The 16,713-nt window shown below is 42.1% G+C and overlaps 1 protein-coding gene across 14 annotated transcripts in view; it reads right to left on the minus strand.

Moving 5' to 3' along the window:
- The window catches only part of BRSK2 (BR serine/threonine kinase 2), a 325,870-nt gene that overhangs the window by 16,500 nt on the left and 292,657 nt on the right, over positions 1 to 16,713 (minus strand). For all 14 annotated transcript variants that reach the window (XM_014960001.1, XM_014960011.1, XM_014960006.1 and 11 more), the window contains 4 exons: positions 15,749 to 15,797; positions 9,910 to 10,033; positions 7,781 to 7,961; positions 7,005 to 7,094 (listed from right to left, as the gene is read on the minus strand). In XM_014960001.1, coding sequence (XP_014815487.1) covers positions 7,005 to 7,094; positions 7,781 to 7,961; positions 9,910 to 10,033; positions 15,749 to 15,797 — 444 coding nt within the window. The remainder of the gene's footprint in view (positions 1 to 7,004; positions 7,095 to 7,780; positions 7,962 to 9,909; positions 10,034 to 15,748; positions 15,798 to 16,713) is intronic.

Raw genomic sequence — 16,713 nt, forward strand, 5'->3', positions numbered from 1 at the left:
ACGAGGGGCCAGGAGTTTACCTGCCTTTGAAATTCTTTGGCTTGTCTGACTGAGCTAAGGCAAATTCTCCTGAAATTTCTCCCTGACGATGCCTAACAGGTTTAAGAAGTGCCTACAGCTGCTGATTGAGCCAATGACCAGAAGTTACAGTCACAGTCACGTTTTTTTTCTTTCATAACTTGGGAGAAGTTTGTTGTCTCATGCCTTTCAGTGGTTCCTGTTCAGCCCTCTCTTAGTCAAATATACCTTGTTGCAATGCAGTGGTAATTCAGCTCTATGGCGGTAGAGCTCAGAGCTTCACCCACTTGTTAGCAGAACTTATGCTTTGAAACAAGCACATAAGAGCAAGGAAATACTCAAATATGACTGAAAGACTGTTTCTGATTCCACCTGTAACATCTGGAATGTTCCCCTCAAGTGTATCCAGACTGACTGGCCACACAGAAACCAGCTGTCTGGAAATGAAAAGGAGTATTTGGATTAATGTTGGAGTAGGTAAACATTGGGGCTGGTTTACTAAGATTCTCCTGAAATTGCTATTTCTGTTTCCTTGTTAATTTCAACAAATTAAAAATAACCATGTCTCCCTAAGTTAATATTTCAGAATATTGCATTATTTTCTAAGTCACTTGCAGTCAGCATAGCTCTTTTTAGTATTTCATTTAAAGCTAATTGTGTAACAGGTCTATATACATTAATCACGTGATTAGAACACAAACTGACATGTCTACAACAGGAAAAAAGGTTTGTAGCAGGCCTTTTGACAGCGTAATGTCTTGGTCTCTATACCCCATTTTGTTTCTACAAACCTGAATTTGCAGGTTCTAGAATTGGTTTTGATGGATAAGGAAAAACACAAACGCTTTTTTGAAATACAAGACCGTGGAAAAATATCAAAGGAACACTAATAAAACCTCTAATTCATATTTCCTAAAACTTCTATTTTCCTAAAAATGCACAGCTATAAATTGCATTCTCTGTATTGCCATGGCCAGTCCCAGGACCTGCACAGGAATTTATTTTTAATGTCTTTCCAAGACATGATCAGGTTGTTTTTCCCCAATTCCTAACAGATAGCAATCGTAAGCACACCAGAAACAGTAGCTCATACCGCATCTCTTGAATGACTAACAAGAGTTAATAAGCCTTTAGCTTCTCTGTTATAATAATTACTTTAATGCTTCTTTCATTTCCATCATATTGTAACATCTGCTTTCGTAAATATATGATAAAATATTTCATCATTTTGAAATAGAATTTTCATTTTAATTAGAAAGCCTTAGATTCTTGGCAGTCAGCTTCTGCTCATGGATAATAATCCATAACTCAGTGACTGTGGGATCCAGGTGTTATGTGAGGTGAACAAAGCCAGGGTCCAAAGGCCTTCAGCTGTCTAAGAAGCGCTGATGGGTCATGTAACTGCATTTTTAATATGTGCTGTTTAATTTTTTAATTTAAGCATAGTGGCAAAGTCAGATCTCAATCCTGCTGATGATAAAGGAATTCCTTACTTCCCAGAGACTGCTGGCAGTCACTCGCGCTTTGGATTTGACCAAGACTTTTTCATAAATGACACCCAGTTCAGTTCATTAGCAGACGGAAAATGCTTTGATTAAAATAAGACCTTCCTTCCAAAGGCCAAACAAACTATGAATCCATTAAAAAATGCCAATGTTTGGCTGAATTTTCTTTCCTGTTATTCTTTTTTCTTTAATTTCTGTGTTTCTATCCTACATAAATTTCACAATCAAGTTGCTGGTTTGTGATGCTTCTGATATCTCTGAGACTGAGACTTGTCCCAGCCCAGGCAAGCTCACCCAAACAGCTGGCTCCTCTGAGATCTCCAAATCCAGGGCTAGATCCCAGAAAGCACTAAGCATCTCCTGCCAGATGCTCATAGTCCCTAATAAACATTTCCATTAAGGGAGATGATGTCAAGGGAGCCACCAGTTCCTCTGGTCCAAGGCAGTTACCACTTAGATTAGAATTCCCCAGCGTTTGGGTGCTTATTTGAATTGCACTGTTATTCTTTCAAAACTCTGAAGACCTTGGACTTTTTCTACATGTTTCATTTCAGAACTACTCAGTTAATTTTAATGAGGTCTGTTCAGTAATAATACTAAAAATAATACTAAAAATACTAAAAACGCCAATCCAACCAGGCATACACACCATCCTTTGTAGGTGGGAACCATGACAGCAAGATGAAGTGATTGCCCCAGGCACTACAAGAGTGGTAAGATGTAAAGTGTTGCTCAAAAATGCAGGAAACATGATAAACCTGGGACCTGGAGGAGCCCAGATAAAACTGACTTGCAGTCCAATTCCAAACTGGCATTTGCACAGTTGTTTTGAGTCTGCAGCTGGAAGTTTAACTGGCAAGGCACTTTATTTGCTCCTTACTTCCTTTTCTATCTGGATGATAAAATCCTTCACCCATTTCAAATCTGTAAGCTTCTTACTAATTTTTTGTAGCAAATTAGCCAACCTACAGCTCTTGTGAGCCATAAAGATGAACGGCCAGAATCCACACATCAATACTCTAGCAAAGTTTTTTGAACCACACGAACACGTTTTGCTTTTTGAGATGAACACCAGCACAATCAGAGAGCTTGGGTGCATATACAGAAGACACACACTATGAGCAAGAATTTGCACTGCCCTATTCTGAAGCTGGATATGGTCTCTAAACACTTGTTTATGCTGATGAAAGGCATTTCCAGCAGTAACACTGAGATGCTCTGAACTTTGAGATGCCAGTGGTTAAAATCTGACACAAAGCCCATAAATATAATAAAGAAACAGAAAACCTATTACTAAGAAGTCAGAAAGGGTAGTCCAGTGTTGCTGATTTCCCAGAACATGGGAAAATATGAGAATATGCAGCACTTAAAAAAAAACACCCAAAGAAGCAAGAAAATGTTAGGGAAATAAAAACTGATACCCTGTGAATGATCACAGATGGCTTTTGCATGTCCCTATCCACCAGCTGTTTCTATTACTCTTTTGTGCAAAGGCATTGGAGGAAAACAGATTATGATTTAATGGAAAGAGTATTGGGCTAAAACAAAGGCACAAATGTGAGATATTTCATTCCATGGAGAGAGACCCTTTTATCCTATCAAAGGCAGTCCTGACCAGGGATGACCTAAGTAGAGATTCTGAGTATGAGGCTCAGTATGGATGGAGCCATACATGGACAAGACACAAGGCCAGCTCCTCTCATAGACAGCAATACTCACTCTTGATCCAAAAAAGACTGTCAAAACCGGATGGCCAAAACCATCCAGTGCTGTGTCTCCACCAGCAGCCACGCATAGATATGCAGGAGTGTAGCAGCAGGCCAGGCATATAGAACACTTCCTCCTAACACTACCTCACTCTCTCACCACTTTCAGGTCAGAGATTTCCTAAGCCTGCTGTGATTTCTCTGTTTAGCAAGCCTCATGAAGATTTCTCTTCCAGGGAGTTGCCCAGCCTCCCTGTGAGGAAAAAGTACTCAGCAGAAGATGAGCATCTGCAAACTCCTCACATTCATTACCTCCTTCAGCAAGAAGTTCCACAGGGTCTTACATTATGTGAAGACACACCTTCTAATATTTTTTTGGTACATGGCTTCCACTAGTTTTGTATGACGGCCTCTAGTTGTGAAAAAATGAACAATCAATCCCTAGCTACTTGTTCTATACCAGTTGTGAGACTGTAGACCTGGTATTGTCTCAGCAATTATACCACAGAGGATGTAACGTCCTGAAACATTAAGGTAGGAGGCTGATATGTTGCTCTAAATTTGGCCAACTGGATAGTGGATTTTAGAAGTATTACATTAGCTTTTGGGATAGATTTCATTTGTTTACACACTTATTCAGGTAAGGGAGGGAAGCTATTTTCCTGCTTCAGAGTATGCCAGAAGAAATAAGCATAGCCAGTCTTAGGAAGGAAAAGTGGAAGTGAACAGAGGGATATCCAAGGGGAGGGGAAATTATAAGGTGCTCAAGTGTGACACAGAAACACATCTGCCTAAATCAGGTATGTATCAGGCTCATACACACACACACACACAGATGCATGGGCAACACGACATCTACAAACACTGTTGTGAGCTGGAGGAAAGGAGAAAGAGGAAAGTGCGTTCTGAAACCCAGGCAAGCCGGCTTAGTGGGCTGGCATGCTGCATAAGAGCAAAGAGGGGCAGGAGAGAGAATGACTGTCAGTGCCATATGCTTATTAGGTCTTGCTGTTCTGCTTTATACCGTGTTCATTGCATCTTCCCCTTCTGTGGGTCTCACTTTACATTCATGCACCTTTCACAAATGGTTTTCATCATCCCACCTGTAATGGCACCTGAACTAAAAGGCAGGGGAGACAACCGCACAGAGGATATGTCTGTGCACAATGAGCTAGGAAAATCTCCAGTGTTGGACCAGTATTGCTGGTCAGAGCCAGCAGTACCCTCAGAGCCACGGAGGAAGAGATTCAAAGTGAACTGTGAGCTCGTACTGTTGCAGCAGTGGACTGCCTACAGAGTATCCTCAAACTATGAACCTGCATAGGAGTCCAACTACCACAACTCCTGTGAGGTGTTCAGGGCTGGCAATATGGGAGAAGAAGAGAAACATAGAAGAATTTGCCTTGTTTCTAGTAAGAAATGCTGAGTAATTCCATGGCAATTTTTAGGAAGCCCTTGCACACATCTTCCCAACCACAGTCACCCAGCTAAGCAACAGTGCTGAGTGTAAACTTCTGCGGTCCCTTTATCTCTTTATTTCCTCTTCCTCTCTCACTGACTGGGGGTGTCAGCCACAGGGCCTCTCAACTTTGACTTTTTTCTACTTCTCTTTTCCTTGCGCTCTGCTCTAACCTAAACTTTTCAGGTTGAATGACTTCTCTCTTTTTCAAGAAACTTGGATATTCCTGATGAGATCAGGTGGTGTGATACAGGATAGCTTGGCACCCCATCTCTTGTGAGCTCTCTTGCCTGGATAACTCCCTGGCCAAGGGAACTCTCATTTTTAAGTTTCAAGAGACCATTCATTTTGGCTTTGCTCCATGCAGAGTTCTCTGTTCCACTCTGGCTTTAAAGATCAACCTGGGTTTTCCCTCCTAGAATGCTCTTGTGTAGCTTTAGGCAGTAGAAAGAGATTCTGTGTCTGTAATATGCTTTCTCCATTCCAGAACCAGAGCAAAACTGTAAATCAGATACATTTCTCACAGCACAGTTTGCCCAAAACATCTCTCTGAGCCTTAGTCAGATGAGTGGCTTTTATTCCAGCTATAATTTTACTTTCTTAGGGAGATATCCTGCTTCACATGCAAGTGTGCAACAGGGTCCAAGTCCTTCTAGAGAGCCTAAGTAGCTAGCATATATTGGGGTGAAGAATTTAAAAGATATCACCATGTCATTTACTTTTTTAACATTCTTTTCCTCACCAAAAAGTAAGGGTACACTTCTTTTCCTAAGAAACAAGGAATGCTTGAACATTGTTCATGCAGCAGAGATAATATGAGTTAGACTCAAAGGATGCTTTTCTATTTAACTCCTCTCACTCCTACTTGGCCCCAGCATTTCCCCAGAGGAAGGGGTGGCAGAAAATTCTGGCTGCTTCCTTGAGTTTGATTTCATTTCAAAAGTCCAGACAGCAAAAACGTGAATCAACCCCAGTTCTAGTATCCTCACCTTTCCTGTTTCCTAACAGAATAACTCATGTGCTGGGCACCCTTGCAATCCAGTGTGCAGAAGGTCAGGAAGTACTGGAGGGCAAAAGTAAAGTGGAAAATAATATTTCTTGAACTAAGCATACTTCTCTGCCATGTAGTGAGCATACGCTCTTCTAGATGGAGGTATTTTATCTTCAGCTGTTAAAGCCACACTGTTAGACCAGAAGGACTAACCCATATGTGCAATGAGCCAAGGATATCTGGGATTTAACTGCAGGATGAAACGCCGAATTCATTCCTCCACTTTTGTCTTGGCTGGTTCACACAAAGGTCAAGCATAGAATTTGGTTCTTATGTATAATATTAAGTTACTACCTTTTCATCATCATACAATGGGAAAATTCTTCCCGCTCCTCCTGCCTCTTTGTCTTCTTCCTGCAGTCTCTGCTTTCTGCCTTGCTCCTATTTATTCCCCGTATCTGTACATTCTTTCTGGTTCTCCCCATTTTTCCTTCCTTGAAGCACTCTCAATAGCTAAGCTCCCTTAATTTTTCAATTTTCACCTTCATTCTTTGTTCTGTCCTTTAAGGAGTTAAGACTGATATCTTTTTTTCAGTGTGTGTCATCACTAGTGTTCAGAGCGAACATTTGCTACACAATGGTGGGATAAGGCCAGTTTCTGTATTACCAGTTCAGGCTGCCTGCAGATTCAGATTGATGTCATTGCATGGGGTCACACACATGAGGCTTTCTTTACCACCATGAGGAACTGAAATTTACTTTAAAAATAGATAAAATATAGCTTCTGCAGAACCTTAGTATATGATTTGTGCTGCCACAATATTGGGCCAAGAATTTGGCCACGCTACTGGAAACAATTAGCCACCTTCTGACCATCTGAAAATGCTGCTGTTAATTAATAGCTAAGTTAAAAGTAGCTCTCAACTTTGCTCTGGGACCCTCTGAAGTTGGATGTTTCTAAAGCATGTCTTAAGGGTTCGAAAATCAGGTATCTTCTAGAGTGTGTCCCTGTTCTGGGAGATTTTGGAACCGGAGAAAATCTGGAAGATCTACTGATGATGGAGCTTTTGATGGAGAAGTGGGCAAATGGCTCTTTGGGAGGGAGGAGGGCAGAAGCTGTTCAACTGGGGAATGCGCTGGGAGCACTGAAGTGGGAATGAGAGAGGGAGGAGTAGGGTGGGTGTGGGGAGCTACTGCTCTGTCTGAACGGAGCTCATTTCTTGCTGTAATCAGAGGGACGGCCTCCCTCAGCCTCCTGGTACCGAGAGGCACTTCACCTTCCTGTCCCTGCTGAAGCAAGGTGCTCAACAGTAGAAACTACTTACCTGATAACTGCTGCACTGAAGGCTGGTCATGTGTGCTTAACAACTGTGCCTGAATGGTTTCTACTACCCTCTTAAAACGACGGCTTGGACCTGTGAGGAGAAAAGAGGCACAAATGGCTCTGAGAGGGGCAGGAGATGAATCCTCATACGACTCAGGCTGGAGGGAAAGAATCACAAGCATCTTCCCTTCAGTCTTGTCCGCAATAAGACTTGTAGCAACAGTGAATCTGTCCTTCAGCCAAAGGCACGGCTTTGGGGAACTATTATGCAGTCCCCAAGATAATAAGGACTGTGGTGTGCTGGAATTAACAGGAAGCAGGATGGCTTCTGGGCTCATTTTGTAAAGACAGAAAAGGTGTGTGGGGATGTTTGTTTGTTTGTTTCAACCCCTGTGAGGGGCATGTCCCATCCAGAAGAAAAGTGCGATTGCATGTTTTCTGTCAGAAGGAAGAAATCAGTGGCCTCACAGTACCCAGATGAAACACAGACCTTTGAGTGAAACAGGAGACAGTACAGGGAGATACTTCAAATCTGATGCACAAAGCAGCCATTTTAGCACTAATCATGGTGGTGGGAACTTCACCTCTTTGGGAGGTGAAGCATTCCCATCACTACCAATACCATTTTTGTTCCCGATGTCCTCTTTGCCCCATCTGAATTTTCCCCTGAGGTCAAGATAGTTATATTCTTTCCCCTGGTAGAGCTCTCTTTGAAGGCCTCTATATCAGCAAGGACAAAGCCAGCTTGCATTCATTTTACAGCTTTACCATGGTTACCTGATAAGAGTGTGAAAGTGACAGAATAGATCCCGTTCTCCTTCTGTGCCTCTCCCCCTTCTGTGTATGTTATGTCCACTTGGAACTTCACTGGCTTCTGGAAGACAGCAGGACCTCCTGTGGACTTATATTCTGCACGGAAACTTGTCTGTGAGATGACACTGTGACTGAGGCTTGGAATCTGAAACAGGTCAGCAGAAGGAAATGGTAGAACCAGAGCAGAAAGGGAACCTAAGCGCAAAATTTGATTTAGAACAACACACATTTCCAGAGTGGATAAGATTTGCCAGGTTTGCTTCTGGACTTGACTTTGTAACGTACAGAGTGTTCTTGTGAAATCAATAGGAGTAATAGGTTGCTTGATACTGCAGAAGAATGCACTGTTCCTTACAGGAATGACCTAAATTTAAAGGTTGAATATTGGTGGAATACCCAGCATGCTTATAAATGTACACAGGTTGTACAATTTCATAGGCTCCGTCTTTCTTTTCCTACTCAGGTAATAGTTTTAAGAAATGCCTTTTGCTGAGTGATGGGGCAGAAAAGGCAGTGGGATATAAGACTGGATTCAAAAAACCACCTGAGTAACCTGCTCTGATCTCGTAGCTGATTCTGTTTTGAGCAGGAGACCTCCTGAAGCCCTTTTCAACCTCAATTGTTTGGTGATTCTATAATATCAGACAGATATCAGGACATGGAGCAGACATTTATACAAGTACTTAGGATATCCACAGGGAAAGTATGCCTGCAAATAACTTACCCAAACAACAACTTCTAGCAATACATAAAAGAACTTTGAGAAGCTTTCTGATATCATCCAATATCTGTATCCTCGGACCCATGTTAGAATTTCCTAACTGCCTAATTTTCAAGCAGTCACCATTCACAGTTCCTGCCAAAATTTAACATACTCACATTCTAGTTATTGCTTCATAAAGGACCAGCTTTTAAAAAAACCCACCCAAATCAACTGGAAATCTGCCCTCTAATTTAGGAGGAAAAATAAAGATAAGTTCTTGAAGAAGCTGACTTAAGGACTTACTTAGCAGGCTGCGACAATGCATTTAAGTTTGAAGTTGGCTACAAGAAAGGATCAAAGGGCTTGCACACAAATCACGACACCCCACTTCAACCCACACATGTGGGGTATGCACAGGAGCACTGATATAGACAGCAGTGCACAACACGCCACAATATAAACCCACAAGCACAGCTAAATGCAGGAAACTGATATACTAACATGGTGCCTCAAACCAATCTGAGATGGATACCAGTGTCTGATGCATGCTGCTATACCGCACTTGCCCCTCGTATGCCAGCACAGCTAAAAGATTGGTTTTTTGGAAGAAATTCATTGCAACATCATAGAGTCTAAAAAAGAGTGCAGTATTTTGTGGAAAATAGTATCAATTCAATAAACAATATAAAAAATAAAGTCTCCCTCTCTTAGTTCTATTGAAAAAAGTCTAATTATGTTGTCAACTACCTTGAATTGAAAAATCTCTCAAATTAACTTTACTGTGCTGACTTTTTCTTCATTGGTACTTCTGGATAGTGAGAATAAGGGCATCCTATAGGAAAAATAGACAGTTTCCCTCTGCTTTCCTAGAGTGTAAATGGACTGCATCTGCAACAACTGATACTGTGGTCACCAGAGGAAATGACTCTTCTTTCTGCCATATGGCATTAAAGAGGAGATTTAAAGTAACAAATGCAGGACTTTTGTCTCACTAAAGTTGTGGAAGGTATACTCAGCAGAGGGAGACCTAATCTGATGCCCAGGGGTGACTGTAAGGTTACTTCAACTGTAACAGAGTTACTTTTCTGTTACTTCAGCAAATCTCTGTCTTCATACTGCACCAGCTGTGTGCTCTAACTGCAGTGATATTCCAAGCACTGGAAACCTGGAGACCCTGCCAAGAAGGCTGAAATCTTTTCTCACCTTAGGGAGTACTATCTTCAGTTAGAAATTCAGAGTCCAGTGGAGGCCTGAACCAACTGGCCGTGTAATTTAAATTCACAGAGGATGCATTTGAAGGAGCAGAGATCCTGCCCAGTTACATATGGCACTAGGAGTCCTGGAAACGACCAGTGAGCAGTGTCTGCAGCAGGCAGCTGGGGTGACTTACCGAGAGGAAAGCGTGGACAATATCAGCCTTAATGGAGCTTAGTGGTTTGTCCTTAATGACCACAAAAATCTGTTCTTCTTTCTCCAGGTTGATGAAGTTACCAAACCAGGATTTTTTGGCAAGCCTGAGAAAAGAAAGACGTGGTTTAGAATATTGAGCACTATTTCTTACATACCCCCAGGTAGAAAAAATATTGAAAAACACACAAGGAAGTTTTTATAACACTCCAGATGTTACACTATTACTAATAGTAAGTGGAAAACAGTGTCAGAGAACATCCAGAACAACATTTCACCTAGAAAAAACTGTTAAAATGATGGACCACACAGTGTTAGTCTGGCAGCATGTGTGACCAACAATGAAATGTCAGGAGCAATGGTAACTCTTTTGACTGAGCCAATATACCAATTAATACTGCATATATAAAGTGCATATAAGCCAGGGGACACATTTCCGGTTTGTCTCCTGGGATCTCTCAACTTCTTGTGACAATATGAGGATGCTGGTAACACAGGGATATAAGTTCCTTCCCACCCAACTTCCACCACTTTTCCTAGTGTCCTAGGACTTCTAAAGTTCCTTTTTGGAAGGTGTGCTGTTGGGCTGACAGTACAATCACAGGGTCTTGTTTTTGACAGCAAGCTGTAGGTTTTACTGGACCTCCAATCTGTCAGTGAGTGAAATCCACTCCTACACAGAGGGCCAGGACAAAGACTGTCCCATTCATTAGTCCCAGTCAGAGTGCCTATATAACGAGTGAACTCTGGGCATCCTACAAAGGAACGAATTTTTAGTACTAAGAAAGAAGATACCATCACTATGCAAAATACAGTTCAGGCTTTCCACTGACAGCAGTCCAACTTCACAGTTCGTTTCAGCATCAGATGGTGGTTTCATCATAAAATCAAATTGCTCTGTTTTTTCACACTGACTGTATCAGCAAATGTTTGATTTTGCTTATTGTTTCAGCATCTCAATGCACTTTGTTGACAAAATTAAACAGGCTAAAGGAAAAATGCAGAGATATGAATGTTACTGGGGGACACTACCCAGAACTTGAAGGTAGCACCTCTGACAGGTGTGGCTTTGAGGTGAGAGAAGATGCTGTCAGCCGTCAGATGCAGCCAAAGCATTGCTGGACCAACCTAAACCCAGGCAAAATTCCACTGAAATCAGCCATATTTTAGTTGGGAATAATTTAGGATGAAAACATCACAAACAAAAAGACTTGCCACCAAGAAACTGCAGATTTTTCCTCCACAGTATACTTTATAATGCCATGACAAGTCCAGTTTGCAGTATGGCAAGCAATAGGCCTTCACCTGTTTTGGTGGACATTCACCACTCAATGGAAGAAGACAACCTCTCCAGGTAGGGAGAGCCATCTGCAAAAAGGATTACTATACATCAGCTTTCCAGCAAAGCAATAAACAGCTGGAGAGAGTTATTAGTAGAGGGACTTTCCACGGCAAAGACAGGCTAAGGCAGAATGAGGAAGGGCAGAGACTAGGAGAGAGAGGAGCAAACTAGGAAACTAATTGGAAGTCTAGACCTTCGGGATGAAGAACAAAGCTTGACCTCAGCAGTATCCAGCAATTTGCACTCATTCCACAGTTCAGGGTGCTCCATGAATCACACAACTGTCGTCTCACTGCCCATTTAATGCACAGAGTAGAAAGACCACAACTGGAAGACAGCTCAGCTGTGCAAATAATCATTTGCTTCTACTTACTGCAGGCAACCAAAAATAAGAGTAGAGAAAGATTCACTCGCAATTTGGTCAACCAGTGCCCCCTCCCCCTGCCCCCCTCAATTAAAGTGGGCTGGAAAACTGTCACTCCCTAAAATATTCATAGGCAGCTGTAACTAAGCCAGTGAGCCAGAGATTAGCATAGGGAGCAGTAAAGAGAAAGGGCCTCTCATTTAAATGGGTCGTTAAGGAACCAGGGTTAGAGTGTGAAAGGAAATTACATACTAATTAGCTCATGTGTCTCGCACACACCATAACAACTCCGCAAGCCCCTGGAGAGCTGGGGCAATAGCTCCCTGCATGTAAAGGGTCTATGCTCATTAGTAAATTAGCACCTGGTTATCCATCTAAAACGGCTGGTTGTTTTAGGCTTCTGTGTATCATGATCTGAACTGGTGCTGGCTATATGGACTCCAGGGGCCCGGTGTATCTAACATATGGAAGCTGGGCCTGGAAAAAGTGTGCATATTTAATTGCAGGGCTGCCATGTTAAAATATGGCTTTTCATTTCTGTATTTTCATTAATGGTTTTGTTGGCCTTTCCTTTATAGGTCTCTTAACAAGCACAGGTTAAAAGGGCCCCAGAACGTAGGGATTTCTCCTGTTAAGCTTGGAAACTTGGTCTGGAGTCTCCAGAGTCCAGCTGGGCTCTTTTCTTCAGCAAAGTTACCATCAGTAATACTGACTGTGGAAGATTCACCAATAGCCTGGGCTACGCTCCAGCTTGTAAATCACTGGAATTCACTAAATAATTTTGCTGGTGTCGCATAAGATGGAATAGATGCCAGTGGCCTCTCCCATTTCTGGAATGAACAGAATCAAGACATAGTGCACATGCACTGGCTTTTCTCCCCGAAATTGGCAGAAATAGCTGTGCTCATACACCCAGGAAACAGGCCCACAGAAGAAGAGGAGGAATCTTTGGAGTAAAATGACACAGTAAAGCTTTCCCTCCTCTTAGAGAGTGTCAAGTGCTACTAACTTAAATGGGTTAAAATGGGTATGAATCAAGGATCCTCAGCACCCTGAATGAGATGCACCAGCCTCACAAGATCAGGCTGTAATCAGTAAAAAATACACTTAAAATTAACAATCTTCTCCTGTCATGGCAAACCTTCTAAGGGAAAGGGAGACAGGAGATATGCGTGGGAGGCTGGGTATGTAGATTACTCTAGGGAATCTAATCAGGTGTCCATTTGATGAAAAAGCAAACAGATTAGCATGAAAATGGAGGCTGGTGCTTTATTACTTCACACTGATTTCCTCACTGCTATAATGTTTTTCCTTTTCCTACTTTTGGAGTGTCTGACTGCATTGCCTCCTGGAGAGCCTCACTGTCTTCCCTATCTGTCCCTAAGCGCGTGTATCTGTAACCTCCAGAGGTTTACCTGCTTGGCATAAATAACAGCATTTCTACTCAGGCAAATGGAGCTTTGCACGTTTAAAGCAGCTGGAGCTATGTCTCTTTAAATGTCATCCCTAACACATTTCCTCAGACTTTTTCATATGAGAAAGAATAGCATTACCCAGACATGTCAAAGTGTATTACCTAATCATCAGGTTTGTTAAATGAATGGCAGTCATTAAAGAATGCTGTACCAGAGCAAGGACATGTATTTTTATCATTCAGCCCTTGAGGTCAATGAAGCTCTTGATAAGGATACCTTATTTCTTACAGAAAGGAAGAAAATACAAGAAAAAATAAGACATGTGGAAGTGGGCACTGAACAACAAGACATCTATCGTTAACATAGAATCCAGTTCATTATTTTTTATTACTTTTATTATGTTTACTGCAGGGTGCAGCTCAATTGAACTCATTAATTTGGCAATTATACAGAAAAAGAAAAAAGGGCCTTAGGCTTTGACTCGCATCCAAACTGCCTCAAATGACAGGCACAACTTCTTTATACCAGCTTTTAAAGAGTGAGTGGGAAGCAGAGAAGGCAATAAATTAACAGAAAGACTTCCACCAACATGAGGAGAGGAGAGATTTAATTCTGAACGTTTTCTGCTTTAACGGAAAAACATTTGAGATTAGAGTATCATATATTTATTTGATAAGGATGCATTCATTTTATGAAATTCTCTCATGCCTCTCCATTAGTAGATGCTCCAAAGTGTTGAAAACACAATTTACTCAAATTTTCTTCCTGGATTTCTTTTACTAAACTTTACTATTCCCTACTTCTCCTTCTCCTGAAGTCTTTATCCCTCTCCATTCTGCAGTGTTAGATATAGAGTGTCTATCCTATACCAGATAAATACCAGATATAGGGAAAAGTTGTTAAGGTAATACCACTGTTGGTAATTACAAAACTTTGGGTCCAGAATTTCCATCTATGACTCATGAATATTTCACACAAGTATCTTGACAAAAGACCAAATTGCCTTAGTTGGCAGGGTAAGTCTATGGGCATTGGGTGCACAAACACAAGCTGTGAAAATAAAAAGGAATAATTTGGCATCTGTTGCATATATTAGGAAGTGTTTGGAGCAGCACTTTCTGGCAGGGACTTCCAAACCTGCCATGCAGTGACGCACATTTGTGCAGTGAAATGGCTGAAATGTACACTGACTTTTAGGAGTGAGTCTGGTGAATATGAAACAGCTTCTGCATGTCCCAGAGCTGCTACCCAGATTTAACGCTGCATTTACTATCCCAGCCAAAGTTCCCTCTGAATTATCTTAGCAGAGGCTTCTGCATGTTATCCTGAGGATGCAAAATCTCCTGTACTAAGAGGAAGACTTTTTAGTGCATAGTTAGTGCCAGTATAAGCCACCCATTATCCTCTCCACTCCTCAAAAGGGATCTGCTTGACAATCAAATGAAAGACGACAGAAGAACATTAAAAACCTAGTAAATTTAGTAAGCCATGAGAAAATTGAGAATTAGGCCCATGTGAACTTCAGGAGGCTCAACAAGGCCAAGTGCAAGGTCCCAAAGCTGGGTCAGGGCAATCCTCAGTATCAATACAGGCTGGGAGATGAAGGGATTGAGAGCAGCCCTGCCAAGAAGGACCTGGGGGTACTAAAAGGTGGTCATGAGCTGAAAATGCGAGCTTGTACCCCAGAAAGCCAACCGCATCCTGGGCTGCATCAAAAGCAGCACGGCCATCAGGTCGAGAGAGATGATTCTGACCCTCTACTCTGCTCTGGTGGAACACTGCCTGGAGTACTGCATCCAGGTCAGCAGTCCTCAGTAAGAGAAAGACAGCAGGGCCTGTTGCAACAGGACAAGGGGCAATGGTTTTAAACTAAAAGTGGGCGGATTTAGAATAGACATAAGGAAGAAATTTTTTATGTTGAGGGTGGTGAAACACTGGAAGAGGTTGCCCAGAGAGGTGGTAGATGTGCCATCCCTGGAAACATTCAAGGTCAGGTTGGACGAGGCTCTGAGCAATCTGCTCTAGTTGAAGATGTCCCTGCTCATTGCAGGGGGGTTGGACTAGATGACCTTTAGAGGTCCCTTCCAACCCAAACTATTCTATGATCCTATAATGAGGTGGTTATTGGGAGACTGCTTCATCCCCTGCTGACCTCACTGCCAATTACTGAGGTATAGATTTTCCTAGGAAGAACCATTTCCTCTCTCTGTCCCACTCACAGGATAATAAGTTACTTTGTTACAATACTGGGATATTGTCCCTCTGCCTGAAATTCCTGAATCACCTCATGGCTGTTTCTGACATCTGGTTTTGAGCTCTCACTGTTCACTTTGATTTCACACGTTGGTGTTTAAGTACTCAGTGTTCTATGTTTCATGCTGTCTGAATGCACATGTTTAGAGATTTCAAACACAGCCTGGTACTTCATAATACTCATGTCCTGCTTGCTAGGCTCATACCAACAGGTTTTGACACCTGGTTGGCATGTTTGGAAGTCTCTTACACTGTTTGGCACCCATTTGCAGTTACCTGGTGGTTAAGTAGATACTTCCTACCTTTTTCTGGAACTCTTCAACAAGCGGCTTGTGCAGTGCACCCCATGTCCTTGCACTAGCGCTCTATGGCTCACCCTGTGACATTCAGGCAAGAAAAAGACATTGGTATCTGGTGGGAAAAAAAAGTGCACTGGAAAATTACTTACTCTGGGGACGATTCTGGGGTTAAATTAGACATCTCCTCTGGTGTAGGTACTGCCCATGCACGCACAGCCAAAGAAAGGGAGGGAAAAAAGAAATTGATGATTCAGTAAACCATCGATTTTATGCTTGTATACCAATGAAACAATCCTGGCATTACACCCTCTTGCATTTGCCCACTGCCTCATCAGACTATTTCTGACATTTGAACGTTGGTCATATATCTCTAGATCACTGTAACTAATCAAGTGCTGCATTTCAAGGCTCACCCTACCCTTCCTTAAATCATTCTGTAATCTTGCACTGGCTTCAGTGGTTTCTGGTTCAGACTCGAACACTGTGCCCATCTGATTGCTTTACAATTGCTTCAAAGCCCAGTTGGATGCAGCTCAGTCACTGCTGCAATTCTCTGCAGTTCTCTGACCATATCAGAGACAATGTCCCTGATGATGACAGCTCAAAATCTAACTCTTCCATGGCTGTAATCCTCCTTTCTGATGGGACCACATCCAGTACCCTGTAAAACCACAGGATGTTGGGATAGGTACTGATGATACCTGAGGATAATACATGTGACATTAGGTACCCTTTGCCTGAGTGCAAAAAGCCATCTGGACTTAGAAGAAAACTTCGCACATCTCAACACTCTAGAGAGTCTGAAAACTGGAACAGGCCAGCAGATATGAAACCACTGATTGTATCAAGGAGATTTTTACACCAAGTACCACAGGACTTAAAAAAAGCATTAACCAAGATCAAACAAGCTGTGCTTCAGAAGGACAATTTCAGCCTATTGCCACTGGCTATCTTTTTTCAGAAGTCTCAGCCTGTGGCTATGGAGAGGCAATGAAGTACAGCCATAGGGGAAAAGGCAGAGCTCTAGGTCCTCTGACAAAACAAATAGAGAAGGTGAAGGTAGTATCTTCTTGTGTTCTAAAAGCGACAACAGGGATAGTTAGAGCTGTATGGC

The sequence above is a fragment of the Calidris pugnax genome, unplaced genomic scaffold (genome assembly GCF_001431845.1).
Source record: "Calidris pugnax isolate Ruff unplaced genomic scaffold, ASM143184v1 scaffold435, whole genome shotgun sequence".
NCBI classification, from domain to species: Eukaryota; Metazoa; Chordata; class Aves; order Charadriiformes; family Scolopacidae; genus Calidris; species Calidris pugnax.